At 42.0% G+C, this 14,611-nt stretch overlaps 1 protein-coding gene across 1 annotated transcript; it reads right to left on the bottom strand.

Annotated features, from left to right (window-relative positions):
- Positions 1 to 851: 851 nt before the first annotated feature.
- Positions 852 to 14,582, bottom strand: TUBGCP4 (tubulin gamma complex associated protein 4). The gene is made up of 18 exons (XM_017836198.1): positions 14,480 to 14,582; positions 14,260 to 14,388; positions 13,531 to 13,653; positions 13,088 to 13,141; positions 12,581 to 12,637; positions 11,980 to 12,059; positions 11,086 to 11,287; positions 8,881 to 9,046; positions 7,620 to 7,744; positions 6,887 to 6,937; positions 6,401 to 6,506; positions 5,951 to 6,058; positions 5,572 to 5,710; positions 4,926 to 5,103; positions 3,850 to 3,984; positions 2,602 to 2,718; positions 2,038 to 2,177; positions 852 to 1,744 (listed from the first exon to the last, which is right to left on the bottom strand). The coding sequence occupies exons 1-18, from the start codon at positions 14,555 to 14,557 to the stop codon at positions 1,732 to 1,734; spliced, it is 2,001 nt and encodes a 666-aa protein (XP_017691687.1). The 5' UTR covers positions 14,558 to 14,582; the 3' UTR covers positions 852 to 1,731.
- Between the last annotated feature and the right edge of the window lie 29 nt (positions 14,583 to 14,611).

Below are 14,611 nucleotides of genomic sequence, written 5' to 3'. Positions count from 1 at the left end.
GACTATATAGCTTATTAACCTGCCTTAGTGGAGACTGGCACTACCTAAGTAGAGATATAGACTCAAGAACCTTGGACAACTAAACTGCTGGGAGACTTGAGGTTCAAAGATCATGTAAGTGCTGTGTATCTTTAAATGGTAACGGGATAAATCATCTGCTTCTGAGCTTCTGCATTCACAACCAGGCACTTCATCTTAGCGCTCAGCAAAGGCAAAAGCTCTTCACTCTAACAGTGCTATAGGCTGAAGGTGCACCCAGGCCTCCATCCAGCCATGTTCAGTCTTTAGTCCCCTGCTTCAGAAGTGTAAAGTTTTTCTTAATGTGTATTTTTTCTTCTATCATTTCCTAGCTCAGACACCTGAATGTGTTGCTCTGTAAATCCCACATCCAAACTTCAACACGCTTTCTAGCTTTTTCCACGGTCACAGGATTTTAAACTTTGCATTAGCTACAGTCCTACCACGAACAGCTGTAGTGCATGGAAGGTGCCAGGTCTTATACTTGCTGGCTGTTGTTCTGTGTCTTTCTGAGTGAGCAGAGAGGATTTCCCCCCCACCCCAAGGACACGAAACTTTAGTGTAGAGCTGCAGCTGTGTGCAAATACAAACCCTTTGAAGAGAAGGCTGGTTTCCTGGCAGCCTTTGTGTTCAAATTGGAAACCTGATACAACACCCCAGTGATGGACTGGAGGGCTCTCTTCTGCCAGTCATTCAAATGGACTTGCAGCAAGATAGTCTGTTGTAGCAAGGCTACAAAATCTTAGTAACAGGCAAGAAGTTTCTGCAAGATACTGCTTTTCACTGACAGAGAATAGCTATGGCGCTCTGTTCCCTTTGCACTGGGGGGAAGATATTGACAATATTCCATACAGTTGCATGACAAAATGGTTTTATTTCGGTACAGTAGGGTAGTCAGCAGTAGCACTCTAACTAGTCTGGAATGAAAACAGCCCAGGTGGAGCAGACAGATACCCCAGGGAAATGTCTGATGAGGGTCAGGGCGAGTGCACTTTTCTGCCGGCACAGGGTGCTTGGTACTCGAATAAGGCAAAGCTCCTGCTTTGTCTAGGCACACGTAGGATCAGCACACAAAATGTATTAAATTGTATAGAGAAAGCATGTGATATCACTGGTGTCTCTTTCACCTGCACAGATATGCTAGAATAGTGCACTGCATGAGAAGAGATTCTTGAAATCTATTCCTTCTTCCCTCCCCCTTCACCTCAACTGAAATTGCTATTGCTTGTTTCATTTACCAGGTAGTATGTATTTGATCAGCAGACATTGTGTATTGTAAATCGGTTTACTGCACAAGTGGAACTTCTGAATACAGCTAAAACTTCATTCATAGTCAAGGACAATAGATTACTTTCTCCATACTCCAACTTGCAATGGAGCATAGTCCAGCTGAAGAGTCAAGACATTATAATTCTTGGTGCTTTTTCACTTTCTGAAGAGGCACAGACTGCCTCCTTAGAAGCATTTTTAAGAATATGTCGAGCTGCAGAAAGCATGTTTTTACTAGTTCAGAAAAAACAGAGTAGCTTCCCACAATCACTGGGCAGCCTCACATAAGTGGCACTTCTTTGCCAATTCCTTCTGAAACAGTAGTTCACCAGGCAAGAGCCAGCTACAAAGAAGTTGAGCACAAACTCTCCCAACTGTCCAAGAGCACCAGTCTCCACTGCTTGATGCATCACTGGTCACATCCTGAAGGAAAGGTCTTAGTACTTAGACCCCAAAACTGCAAGAGAAGGGTAAAGTATTAATTACATGTTGAAAGTAACTCCCTTTATCAACCAACATCGGCATTTTTCAGCCAATATGAGCTAGCAGCTTGTTCAACTTCCTGCCAAAATAAAAGGGAGAAGGCATATGAAACCCCAAAATTAATTCATGCTGGTTTGTTACTTCTCTCTTGTGGTATTTAGCAACACTTTGGGTAAGCCAAAATAACTAGAAGCAATCAATAAAAATGGCTTTGTATTTCCAAGTACCTCAGGATAACGCTACAAGCAACCCTGAAGATATTCCTACCTGCCCAAGGTTCCTCCAGCCTGGGTGTAGTATTTGTTATAATCCAAGCGTAGCAGCAGCTGAGCTAAGTCAGAGTTTATCTGATGGTTGCGAACGCTAGAGAGAATCTTGAAGAGAAGTGATGACTGACGACTGAATCCCTACAAATTAGAAGAAGTCAGTTCTGGGCCCTCTCAGAAAGCAAGCAAGCCTTTAATCTCTGTTTCTGCCCAACCAGTCCTTTAGCAGCCTGACGAAAAGAAGCACTGCATGAGAAGTGATCCTTGTGGTCCAGGATAAGGTAAGCTGTGACCCACAAGAACTCCTAGGTGTTAGTTATCCTAAAGGAGGGACAGAGACACCAACAAATACCTGCCTCGTTCTGTTCCAATATCTGGCCACATTCCTCCTCTCTGTGCACACAGAATTTCCAGCCTAAGTACGGTTGATTGATTAAAATAATGACAAGTCCTCATATAGAACATCTCAGCTTACACTCTTGTACTACAACTGTTAAAGCCAAGATAACTGCTTAGGCAAATGTTTGCATGGAAGAACAACAGATCCACAGAAACACAGATTCACCTTCACCAAAATACTGAGTTGTGCAGCTCCCCGTTCATCTAATGGGCCCAGATTCTGACTGACCAGAGAACAAAAACTGTGACAAAGATCCAGAATTTCATTTAAGCAGTGGAAAACCTGCATGGGATAAAAAGCACAAGATAGTAGTTGAAACAGAGTTCAAACACAAGGAAAGCAGTTCTTGGTACCCAAAAAGTTGCAGCATATGCAACATAATCAAGATGTTGTGATACTATATTTTTTAATCAGTAAGGAAGATGCTAAAGTATCTGTAGCATTTTTGTAAGGTTTTCTATCGAGAAAGGGTTTCAATGTTATGCTGTATCTCCCCCCCTGCCCTTCCCCTCTCCCTCCAACCTTCTGCAGACATTACTGGGGAAACAGGATTGGCACGAGCCATCCACATATGCAGAGTAGTTGAACACTGGCTTTCCTGTCCAACCAGCAGGTCATTCACTGCAGCTTCAGGATGAAGAAGGAAGAAGAAAGACCAGCAAGAGCTATGGTTCAAGGCTCAAGGCTTTGATTTCACTGTTCACTAAACTTGGAATTTTTTTTTTTGTATCAGTTGGTCAAGGTAACTTGCATTCAGGAGTGTTAGGAAAGGCCAAATGCTTCACAGATGTAGCTACTGGAACACATCAAAATTCCAGACTGGATAGTTGGTATTCTGCCATCTTTATGCTATAATAAGCAAAAAGACACTGTTTCATTGAAACTAACTTTCTTTGGGAATGCTTCTGTGAGGTTAAATCTTTATAAAAATACTGCAACATTATAACATATTTTTTCTTAAAAGAAAAAAGACCCTTAAAAGTCTACTCCAGAACATCTCAGCTATCTTTATTCTCTTGAGTAGAAGTAGGAGAGAGAATTTTTCCTAGTCTAGTGCATTTCAGCACGAGTCCCTCAGGAATACAGTTCCCAGAATTATGCTAATTAGTACTTCTTTAATAAAATGGCCTGTGATAAAAATATAGTGATAAAATAGTGAACACTGAAATAATCTTGATTTAAAATTGCCAGGAATGTAGCATTCACGCTCACCAGCTGTAAATTAAGTGATCTTAATTTGATTATCTGTTCCAGCTTAAACCTGCCTTATTCCTAGAATTGTAGTCTGTGCTCTGCAGGAGATTATCACTGATCTGTTTTAAAAGATATGATTTGTCGTAGCTGTTCAAAAAGGTGTGTTTCTTAGGGCAGTTGGAGAATTTGTAGAAAAAGGTGAAAGCTAGACCTACTTACAGGTTTTAGGAGGATGAAAGACTGAGCCAACAAATTACTTAAGAAATGATCATGAGCCAATCGTATACTCTCAAAATCTCGTGTGGCATTTATCTGCTGCAGAAGCTGTGAGAACTGAGACTCCAGTACATCCACCTGATGGATATGTAAAGATATTGTAAAGATATCTCATTAGTATCAGACCACCCAGAAGTTTTGCGTAAGAAACTTGCTTATTGCTACTCATATGTTGGAGGCTGAGGATCCCCCTCTCGCCACCCGATGCATGGGGAATTATAGACAACAGCAGTGCGTAATGGGGGGGACAGAGGAATTTTTGATGCCTAAGTAATATCTATGTAGAAAGGGAAATGGTCACTTTCTTTAAAATTAACTATTAAAAAAGTATATAACCAGCATGTAAACAAAGGTATTTGATAGTAGTAATCTCTGAATCTTATACTGGGAGATGCTATCTGGAATCTTAGGGCAAAGGCTGCGGTGCAAAAGCTCAGCCAGAGCTGAGATACTCGGGAGAAGCTAGAAAGCCAGGCCCCATGAAAGCCAGGCCCCATCAATTCGCTGTTACAGCTATTAACAAAGTGATAGGTAATTCTCACAAAGACATGCTATTACTAACTGCTGTTTACATTTGAAAAGTCTCTTTTTTGACTTCAAATGGTCAGAATATGGCTTCTTTCAATTCTTTAAAAAACCAACCAACCAACCAACCAAAAAAACCCCAAAACTTAACTCACAGTGGAGTTCACATAAGAGGCAAGGGAAGAAACCAGGATGGCATCTTAATGATGATCCTTCAGAGATGTCTGTGGTTTCTCACAAATGTTTAGTAGCACTGGAGCCACTAGAGAACTCCTGCATTTCTAGTAACACTCACTGAATCACAAGTCCAAAAACTTTTCAATTGTAACACTAAGTCTGGGATCTTGGAATAAGTGTAGACTTGTAAAGGAAATTCTGATTTCCTTACAGTAGAAAGAATCTGAAACCTGAAAGACAGGTCTCCAGTGCTCCCTCCATGCATTTTTTCCAGTTCCTGACTAACTGATAGTTTGTCTTACTCTGTAAATACTGACCTGCAGATAATACTGAAGATTGTCCACAAGGAAAGCCATGTGATCCCTCAGACGCCACTTGATGGCATCCGTTCTGTTCGATTTCAAGTGTTTGCGTTGCATCTGGAGAGCCCAGCAGTGCTGTAGCTCAGCCTGGACTCGTCGCACACTCAGCAGGTATTTGAACACAACATTGTACCTACAGTGAAAAAAAAATACAAAGTTGTTTAAGGCTAAAATCTTCCTTGGCTGCAGGTATTAGAGAACATAATGAAAGACTGGAAAAAGAAACAGGAGGTGGCTGCCTGTCAACAGATAGGGCAGGTCAGGTGATGGCCCATCTCAGAGTAAGATTTCTGCTTGTATTGGTTACTGACCTAAAAAATACAGAGTTAATTTTGGTGTAAGGAGGGGAGCTGCCAGTGAAAACATTGTTAAAGTAGCACTGTTTGTAAATTAGTGCAGATCTGTCAGCATCTTGTAGGTCTTACTATCATTACAAATAGTCTCAATATTTAAGTGAAAAGAGCCATTTTAAGGTTCAGAGAGCAAGATGAAGTATTATAACTCTACCTTTCTCTCCACAGTGAGAAAAAAAACCCATTAGTGATTGCCTGAGCTCAGGGAACATATAGATGAATATGCAAAGACCATATCTAGTACTTACTTCTCAAGAACAGCAGGAGTAAAGAGAATGTGCAGTGGCCACTGAACTTTGTAAGAAAGGCCCAGAGCTGCCCATCCAGATGTGGGGGCTTCACGAGGAGATAACTCCCGGGAAGGCCCTTCACGAGTCTGAGAAGTATCTGAAAACAAATGAGGTGCTGAATTACATTATCTTCTTTGTCAATACAGCCATGGCAAGGAAGAACAGGGGAAAGGGAGAGAACAGAATTAAGAAGAGCCAAAGCAGTCTGGGCCATCACATTGGGGTATAAAGGGAACAAAATTAGTATTTCTTTAACTTTAGAGAAGAACAACAGGATTTGAAAACAAGGTCATCATCTTCCATCTTAACTCACTACTAAAAATGCAAGTATATATACCTTTATGCTCCTTTCCGTGATACTCAATGGTTAAGTGAAGAAGAGGAAGAAGGTTGTCATCATCTAACAGCACCTTATGAGCAGACTGCTGAAATGCAACGTTGACATCTGACAACAAGAGAACACACGTATCAACCCAAGATGATGCAGCTCGTGCTAATTTTGCACCCATTAGTTATTTATGCCCAGCCGTAAAAGACAACAGTGATGCACTATTGCCACTGGTTTCTTTTAATTCCAGCTTCAGATATGGGGAGAAACCTGCCATCTGAAAGTTTCTGAGAGGTTGTTTTCACTCTGTGAGACATTCTAGTTTACAAATGCTGTTGTCTCAAAACTAACGATATCATCTAGAAGGTAAGACAGAGCTCTCCTGTACTGGACATGGCTCACCATTTTCCTGCTATACCCCAGTGAGGACAGTTTAATGAGTGAATAGTCAACACTCACCATGTTCAGTTACAGCCGTAGGTGGCGTCTTTAACATGTGCTGTGCAGTGTCAATGAAAGCCTGAAACAGCTCACCTCTTCCCAAAAGATAAAAGTCTTTTATAATCTGTGAAGATAAACTTTTTGTATCTAAACATACCAAAATGAGCAGAAATTTTAAGCATCCTAGCTGGTAGCACCCATTTTTATTATTGCTTGGACAATTTCTGCCATTTCAAAACACAGCTGGAGAGTTCTGAATTTCATTCACTGACCAAAGAGTCAACACCGCCTTTGCTTCAAGATGCAAACCACAAAACTACATACACATACCCCTCTAACTCTTTATCACTCTGTGCTCATTCTTGAGACCTTAAAAATGAAAACAACTTTATCTAAAAGAAGAAAGCCCAGAGTAGAAGGCAGTAAAGTATTTAATGGGAAACAGCTATTTAAAAAAGAAAGAAAGAAATAAGCTGCTTCAGCAAAAACAAGCAGTTACATTACCTTCAGTTGTCCTAGTAAATCTGATTCCTCCACCATCAGTTTCCAAAGATGCTAGTGAGGAAACAAAAGCCAAACAAAAAAAGAGACCTCCCCTCAGAATTATCTTACCCACTCAGAGAGAACAGTAGCTGTCTTGAAACACTTGCAATGCATACAAAAAAGCACCTATAGCCAATGCTATATAAAGCACAAGAGAACACAGAGTCCTGTGTAGCAGCCCATGCTACTAGTTAGAACTCTTGATATGTACCAGCAAAAAACTCTGCCTAAGAAACATGAAGATCCTTGAACAAAAAAAAAAAAAAAAAAGGCAAATTCCTATGAATTCCTATGAGGTTCCACCTCAGCTTTGTTCTCACTTTTCTAACCTCCCCATCTTCTCAGGTTCTCCTCCCCACCACAACTTAAAAAAAAGATTAAAAATTGCTAAAGCAAAGAATATATCCAGTGAGATGCCATCTATTATACTAAAAGCACAATGAAAAGTTCTGGAGTCGTTTCAAGTGAAATAAAAAAATATACAAAACCCTCCCTTCTTTCACCCATGAAAGTGCATAGTATTTGTTAATGTCCTTTTGTCATTAGAAGCTGGGGTTACATGAAGCTCTGAGACCCGTAGGAACATGAAAGCTACCTGCATGCTCACATGCTTGTTAGCCCCCTTCTCCCAGTCCCTCACAAAACTTCAATGCTCCTCAGCCTGCATAGCAGTCACCCTTCCTAGGAGGCTTACCTCAGCAACAGTGCTCCGTATCCAGTCAACCACCGATTCAAAGTCCACCAAACTAAAGAGTGGTTGCTGCTTGAGTCGATGTAGCTCTGTTGCAAAAGTGTCCTCCTGGTTTTTTAGGATGGAGCCTGGGCAGCAATGAGAAGTGTTTGGGAGAGCAAAAAGGAATGCCATTTGGAGACCTGCAGACCCCTTCCAGCACAGTGAGGCAGAAAGGCTGTCCAGGCAGCACTGTCTCAGGTCTGGCAAGGAACGTGAAGAGCAGGTCTCAAAGTACCAAGGTACAAGATTACTAATACAGGTGCAGTTACAGTATAGATACTTGCCATGGCAGTGCTGTGGTATCAGTAAAAACACCAGATATTTTCTACATAAATGGTTGTCGCTGACAGCCCTTTTTCTAGGACTGAGCTAGATCTTTGAACACAAAACAAAAGTTGGTTTGGTTCTCCCCCTATCCCTGCTTCTTTCAAATCTGTCCTATTGTTTGAACTTGGGGACATTTTTTTTTAACCAGCTGAGCTAGGAGACCAATTTTTTTTCACCTTGCTGCTGGCTAAGGCAAGAAAACAGTCCAGTTGAATTGGTCCTTTGTTCTCTGTAATGCCACTCAAGTAATTTAAGTACTTTTGCTTAGACAAACTCAAGATAGAGCCACCACAGCAGTCCTCCCTAGTTGGTGTAAGAATGTATTTCCCAAATCAGCTCCAATGTAAACTTATCAGGCTCTCAAAGAGAACCATCAGCTGGAATTGCTTCTCCCTTGCTGTCTTCAAGGTTCCATCTTGATAATTTGTCTTCCACAGCAACTTTTGGGACCACCTTGCAAATGAATTTCTTGTGTTTGTGGATGCATGTTAATACTGTGACACCATTCTGCAACATATACACTCACAGCAAGATGTGCCATTGTGTCTATCTGCAGCATTTAGGGGCAGGGATGCAAACAGAAAAGAAAACAAGACCTTTGCAATTGCTTTATTTATCCAGAGCAAATCACATGGTGACTTGCTGCTGGAAATTTGGAGACTGTGTTTGGAAGGTGTTATTTACTCATCCCGTTCTTATACTGCTCCCTGGGAATGAATCAGAAGCAGAACACTGGGACCACTGCTCTGTCCTGGCACAACCATCCATATAGTCTGAAGAATATCAGGCAATCATCAGTGATTGTTGAGGAATTTGTTAATATTGGAAAGCATTTTGGAAACTACTTGTCAGTCAGTCATAACTGAGCAGAGGTTGCAAGAAAGATTTTCATTACCTTTTCTGGTCAGGTTAACATTCTGATTCTCAAACATCTGTACAGATTCTCCCACGAAGAGGATTTTCTCAGCAACCCGCACAGGAATGTATGAAGGCAGCATTTCTACTCGCAGAGAAAACTGTTTTAGAGATGGAGCTAACATGTTCTCCTCCTCAATCAAGCGCTGTCAGAGGCACCAGGGAAAAGAAATCAAGTGGAAAGAAAGCAGTGTGAGAAAACCAGAGGTGTAGAAGAGGTGTATAAAGGGTGGTGTGTATGTGTGTGTGTGTGGGAGGGGGCATCCAAGAAGGTTGGAAGTAAGCAGAAAGGCAGCAAAACTGATTTGTATCATTTAAGTAAGCCAGTAAACTTCCTTATGCTTCTAGTATGCTAGCAGATATCTCTAGAGTTGTTGCTTCCATCAGAGAGTGGAGCAGAAGTGGAAAAAGGAGAAGCTAAACCTTTGTGGAATAGCAGCAAATTGGCTGTACCAAAGGAAGTTACATCAGCAAAAGGAATTTTTATTGAAACTGCATTACATGAGTCCTTTTGCTGCTATAACAATGTTAACTAGCATTACCAAAAATAATCCTCCCCTACACCCATTCCTATGTTTTAACACTTCTAGAACACTTGTGATACAGGCCAAATGTAAATGCCTCCACTAGTGAGCAAATACAGATCCTAAGGCTTGCTAGCAAAAATAGGGCAATTTTCTCATCTCCTGTGAAAGCTGTTTAAAACAATACAGTAAGTTATTAACTTTTTTCTGATGTATTAATAAAGCACTTCAAGTACAGAGGCAAGATTTTCCTTCAGAGAAGCAATGCTGATCATTTAATTTGGCTTTCTTGTTATTGGAGAATTAGTTTCAGTAGTCCATAATCCAAAAAAACATCATCCTGAAAAATTTTTGAGAACGTTTGCCATCTACAGACTTTTTCTTTTCAACAGAAGAGTTCAGTACAAGTTTGTGTATATATATATCTATATATCTATATCTATATATCTATATATCTATATATCTATATATATATAATGCCAACATTAAGAGGTAGGCAATTCTTTTCTATAGATTCTACTGACACTTTTAGATGAGGCAATACCCAAATATTTTATTGGTCTCTCCCATCAACACTCAGGATTTCTTATTCTGCTCTTTGACTGAGGAATTGCCAACACCATTAGTTAATAATACTGAAGAAAGGAGGTAATAAGGCTGATGTCTAGGTGTTATCTTCTTAATGTCCACATTTTCCACCATGGCCCTAGAAGACTCACCAATTTTCACAGTCTTCCTTTATCTGATACAGTGAAATAACAGATTTTTCACTAACTGCCTTCTAAAGTTTTCCCTTGTTTTTGCCTGTGTGTAGTCTGTTTTCAGCAGAGACTATCTGCATAGGGTACTTAATTAGTATGCAATATGCTGTTTTGAGGGGAATCTTCTGTGCATTCACAGCCAAGCTGCATGCAGCACACTAACACCATAGGTGCCCATGAAATGTTTTCTCACCGTAAACCAGAGCATGAATTAGAGTTGCAGTTGCTCCTCACTGATCTCTATTCAGACACTCAAATGCTCAAAGTATGGAAGATTACTCCATTGAGAAAGCTGCTTTGCACAAGGGCACTCTAATGGAATGGCATCTACAGAAGAGTTACTGCATTTCACCAGTGTACCGGCAGGTCGCTCCCCTGGTTTAGCAGCCTCTTGACTCTCCAGAGCACATTTTCCACCAGTGCTGTCAGTAGCACTAACGTGTTAGGTAACATTTGCACAACTAATCGTTGTGCAGGAAAGGTACTTGACCCAGCTGCCCAGAGAAAGGGTGTGAATCAAGTCAACAGCAAAGCTCCCCACACCCTTTCCTTTGCAATTGCTCACACTACTATAGATCACAGCCTTGACCATAAGGCACGAGAAACCAGTCAGTCAAGAGCAGGGGGTGTGCAACAGTTCCAATTGCTTAACATCAGCATCTACAGAGATTCCATCTGTAGGGCCTTCTGCCCTCAGATTATAAACTGTGCCAAAAGATGTCTCTGTCCTTTATGCCTAGCAGCAAGCTACTACATTACCTCATTACCTTGATTTACCATCTTGCCAGGCCTCAATATATGTCTAGTCTAGCATAGCTCACACTGAAGCAGAAGACAATATATTTCTTCTTTAGTTCCCTACGGACCAAAACATGCCAAGCTATGACTTGTAGTTCTTACCAGGTCCTGCAGTTCTCGTAGCTGTTTTCCTGTAAGTCCCCCAATTCCTAAGTCATCGTCATCTTCTTCGGGTTGGCTAGGGGCATTTCCAGAAGAGGGGCCCTGTTTGATAAAGAACTCTTCATGTTGGTCTAGTAGCAATCCATGAAGCATCCAGGCAGAGAGCTGCTTATACATGACTCCATGACACACAGCCAGAATCCTGAGGTCAAGACAAACAGACAATGGAGCCTTTGAATGCAGTAACCAAAACCTTATTGTACATCATTCTGGAAAGTCCAGTCAGTCAGCCTGGCGGTATGGCAAGTGCTAAATGGCTAATGTGGAATTTTATAATTTTTTTCAAATATAGAAAAATGGACAAAGCTAAAAGGTGCAACACTAAACTGACATATCCTCTGATTATTTCTTCTCCACAGAAATCTGCTAGCCAGAGGTATAAGTTTGCAGTGGCTTCCCATTCCTGCTGTTTCTACTCAATTACATTTCAGCGTGAACACAACTTATATTTTAAGTAGTCTGACTTTCTCCGCAAGGACATACAAACATCACAACGCTCACCCAGTCACATTTATCATTTTGAAGGATCAAAATCAGTAACAAGTCTATCATATGCAAAGCAGTTCCTGTAGACTTCAAAAGAAAAAAAAAAAACACTGGGTCTAAACTTTTCTGAGCCCTTAGCCCAAAGCATGGAGAAAACTTTAATTCCCACCATAAGCCTGCTTTAGATAAATAATGGGGACTGTGACAGTTTTCCCTGCATGCTACTCCTACTTTTATATCATGCAAGGCTGTTTTGCATGTACTGTTTCAACAAGTAAGATAAATACTTTGACACTAACTCCAGTTTCTACAGAAGAATGAAATAATAGTTTTACTGTATCTACATACTTTTCAAGAGCACTGCGAACAGGAGGCAACCCCCCACAGCTATGTTTGTGGACTGTCTCCAATATCTGACATCCATGAATCTGCAGAAAGAAAAGGTTACATTATGTCTGTTATTTGGATCTGTACTGACCTTTTCATACATTTAGACTCTACGCTTTCTGCTCACAAGAAAATCCCTTAGCAAACTGAACAAGCCTTACAGAAAAAAAGATGTAACATACTCCATGTGTGCTCTACACCCAAGCTTCTGTCAAAACTTTTGCTTAACAAAATGTAAGCATCTTTTTTTTTCCAGTGACAGTCAGAAAAAACCGATTCAGGAAAGAAGAAATTCCAACCAACAGCATCTTGTCCTATAAAATGCATTGTGACTATAAAATGCAAGTCATCAAAGATCATACTGACAATGGAAAAAAGTCAAATCCAGTGTAAACAGATTTGCAAAATAGTTATTCAATACTTGCAGTAGTACTAGTAATAGGGCATCCATTACTCAAACCACATTCTTTGCTAGTATTAAAAGTCTGGGATGGAGGCAGCAATAACTTTATCAGTTAAAGAGGAAACTTGTTAAGAGAAACCAGCTGCAATTCTACTGTACCTTCTGAGTTTTGATCTGTTCCACCATGACCATTACAGAGGGGAAGAGTAACTGAAACTGCAGAACAAGGAGCAAAATATTGAATTAGGTTGTTATGCAAGACAGAGAGAAAACACTATAGTTGAGTAAGTCTGGACAGCAGCTAAACACAGCAATTTAATGAAACTGTTATTTGGCTTTCCCCGCAAATGAGAAACATGACATGAAAATCTCTCGGAAGCATATCCTCCCTCCACTGGAGCAAGATGCACGAAGTTATATTCCAGTAGTAGTTCAGGCTAAACACAGGCAGTGAGGAATGTGTGAGAGTCAAGGTGGAGGACCTAAGCTTTGTTGAAGTGCAGGTGATCCTCTGAGCATGATTAAGGGACTACAAATGTAGAGGTGTTAGACAGAAATGGCATGACATGACAAACTAACCCTTTTTTATCCCATATGCTTTCTTATTAGACTCAAGGAGTGATAAGAGTAACCAAAGAACACTACCTGTTTATTAACATGACATACCTGGTCCAAGGAATAATTAACATGTGAGATGGAGAGATGCGGGTCAGTCAGAAACTGTAAGGATAAAGCAATTAATGAAAAGTAATTACGACAACCACTGGATGGTCACAGTACCCAAGATATGACAGCTATTAATCTAGAGGAGATTAAGCAAAACCTTTAAAATTGAAAACAGGAGACAATAGTCTGAGACGAGACTGGGCTCTGACACAGATGGAGCACCTACTGAACCGAAGGAAGAGGGGACTTAATACTTATTAGGATAAAGACTAATTTACAATGGCATCTCACAGGAATAATTTGGAAGGCAACCCTCATGTGGAAAGGAAAATACCTTGTCTCATTTTAGGTACTACTACTTAGCATACGCATTGCAGAAATGGCAGCTTTCCACCATCTGTCAGCAGCATGACCGCCTCTTGTTCCACATCTCTCTCCTTTACCTCTTGTTCTAGGTCAAGTAGTGCCTGTCGATATGGCTGCAGCACTGAATCAAGACCTGTGCAGAAGGCCCGCAAATAAATGCCATGTAATCCGCTCTGGTTTTGCTGAGATGGATGATGGTCCTGAAACCAAACAATAAAAACTGCATCAGCACCCTAGTGTAGGTCTGAAGAGTAACAGAGTATCTGTGCAGTGTCACAGCAGCAGTCAGGGCTCCAAACGTGTTGAAACGCACCTTATCCCACCATAAAGTGATCAAAACCACAAATACAACCTTGTCACAAGGAAAGTTACTTGAGCAAAGTTTTGTGGACCTATGCAAGTGCTGGGAACCACTGGTACCAGTGCTTCTTTTCACTTAAGCATGCCTCTTGGATCTCAAGGCTCTTCACAAACCATGACGAGGACTCACTACAAGGTAGACACGAGCATCCTATTCAGTTCACAAACCCTGGCCAATCTGCTGTGGCCACAAATTATTACAAGGCTTCCTCAAGAATGAGATTTTACATTTTGTCCATCTTTCACTGCTCTGTACCCTCCCATAAGTGCACCGCACTGAGCTTTCTGGAGCGCCGCTCGGGAAAGCACATTTGTTAGTGCTGGCGCGGGTATGGGCCACGGGCCACGGGCCACGGGCCGCGGGCCACTCACGTGTCCGGGGCAGCTTGGCCTTACTGACACCTGCTGCGCTCTTCCCGGGAAATACCGCGGCCCGGCGGCCCCACCTGCTGCTGTACGTGTCCCGTGTACTGCTCCACGAATTCGGCGAAGCGGATGTAGTCGGTGCCGAGGCGGCAGAGCCGGTTCAGGACGCTGGTCTCGCTGGGGTGGAGGAATGGCAGCTCCTGAGACACCTGGGGGGGACAACAGCGGTGAGGGGCGGGCGAGGGCGAGCTTGGGCCGGGGCGGGGCCAGGCGGGGCCGGGGGCAGGGGCCGGGCCGTGCCTGGAGGCCGCCGCGCTTGCTCCAGGTGAAGGCCGCCCCGGGGTACCCGCTCAGCGCCAGCAGCAGCTCGTGGATCATCCTCGGCCGGCGCCGCGCGGGCTGCCGGGAGGCGCGCGGGGGCCGCCGGGAAGG

The sequence above is a fragment of the Lepidothrix coronata genome, unplaced genomic scaffold (genome assembly GCF_001604755.1).
Source record: "Lepidothrix coronata isolate B3197 unplaced genomic scaffold, Lepidothrix_coronata-1.0 Scaffold272, whole genome shotgun sequence".
NCBI classification, from domain to species: Eukaryota; Metazoa; Chordata; class Aves; order Passeriformes; family Pipridae; genus Lepidothrix; species Lepidothrix coronata.
Note: the sequence above shows the minus strand (reverse complement) of the source record. Positions and strands in the feature narration are given on the sequence as shown.

Excerpts from the sequence above, each read along its gene's own strand:
- TUBGCP4 (XM_017836198.1), bottom strand. The coding sequence starts at position 14,557 with ATGATCCACGAGCTGCTGCTGGCGCTGAGCGGGTACCCCGGGGCGGCC. Across the intron at positions 13,654-14,259 it reads CGGGACACGTACAGCAGCAG|GACCATCATCCATCTCAGCA; the intron begins GTGGGGCCGCCG and ends GTTTGGTTTCAG. Across the intron at positions 3,985-4,925 it reads ATCTTCAGTATTATCTGCAG|GTGGATGTACTGGAGTCTCA; the intron begins GTCAGTATTTAC and ends CATATCCATCAG.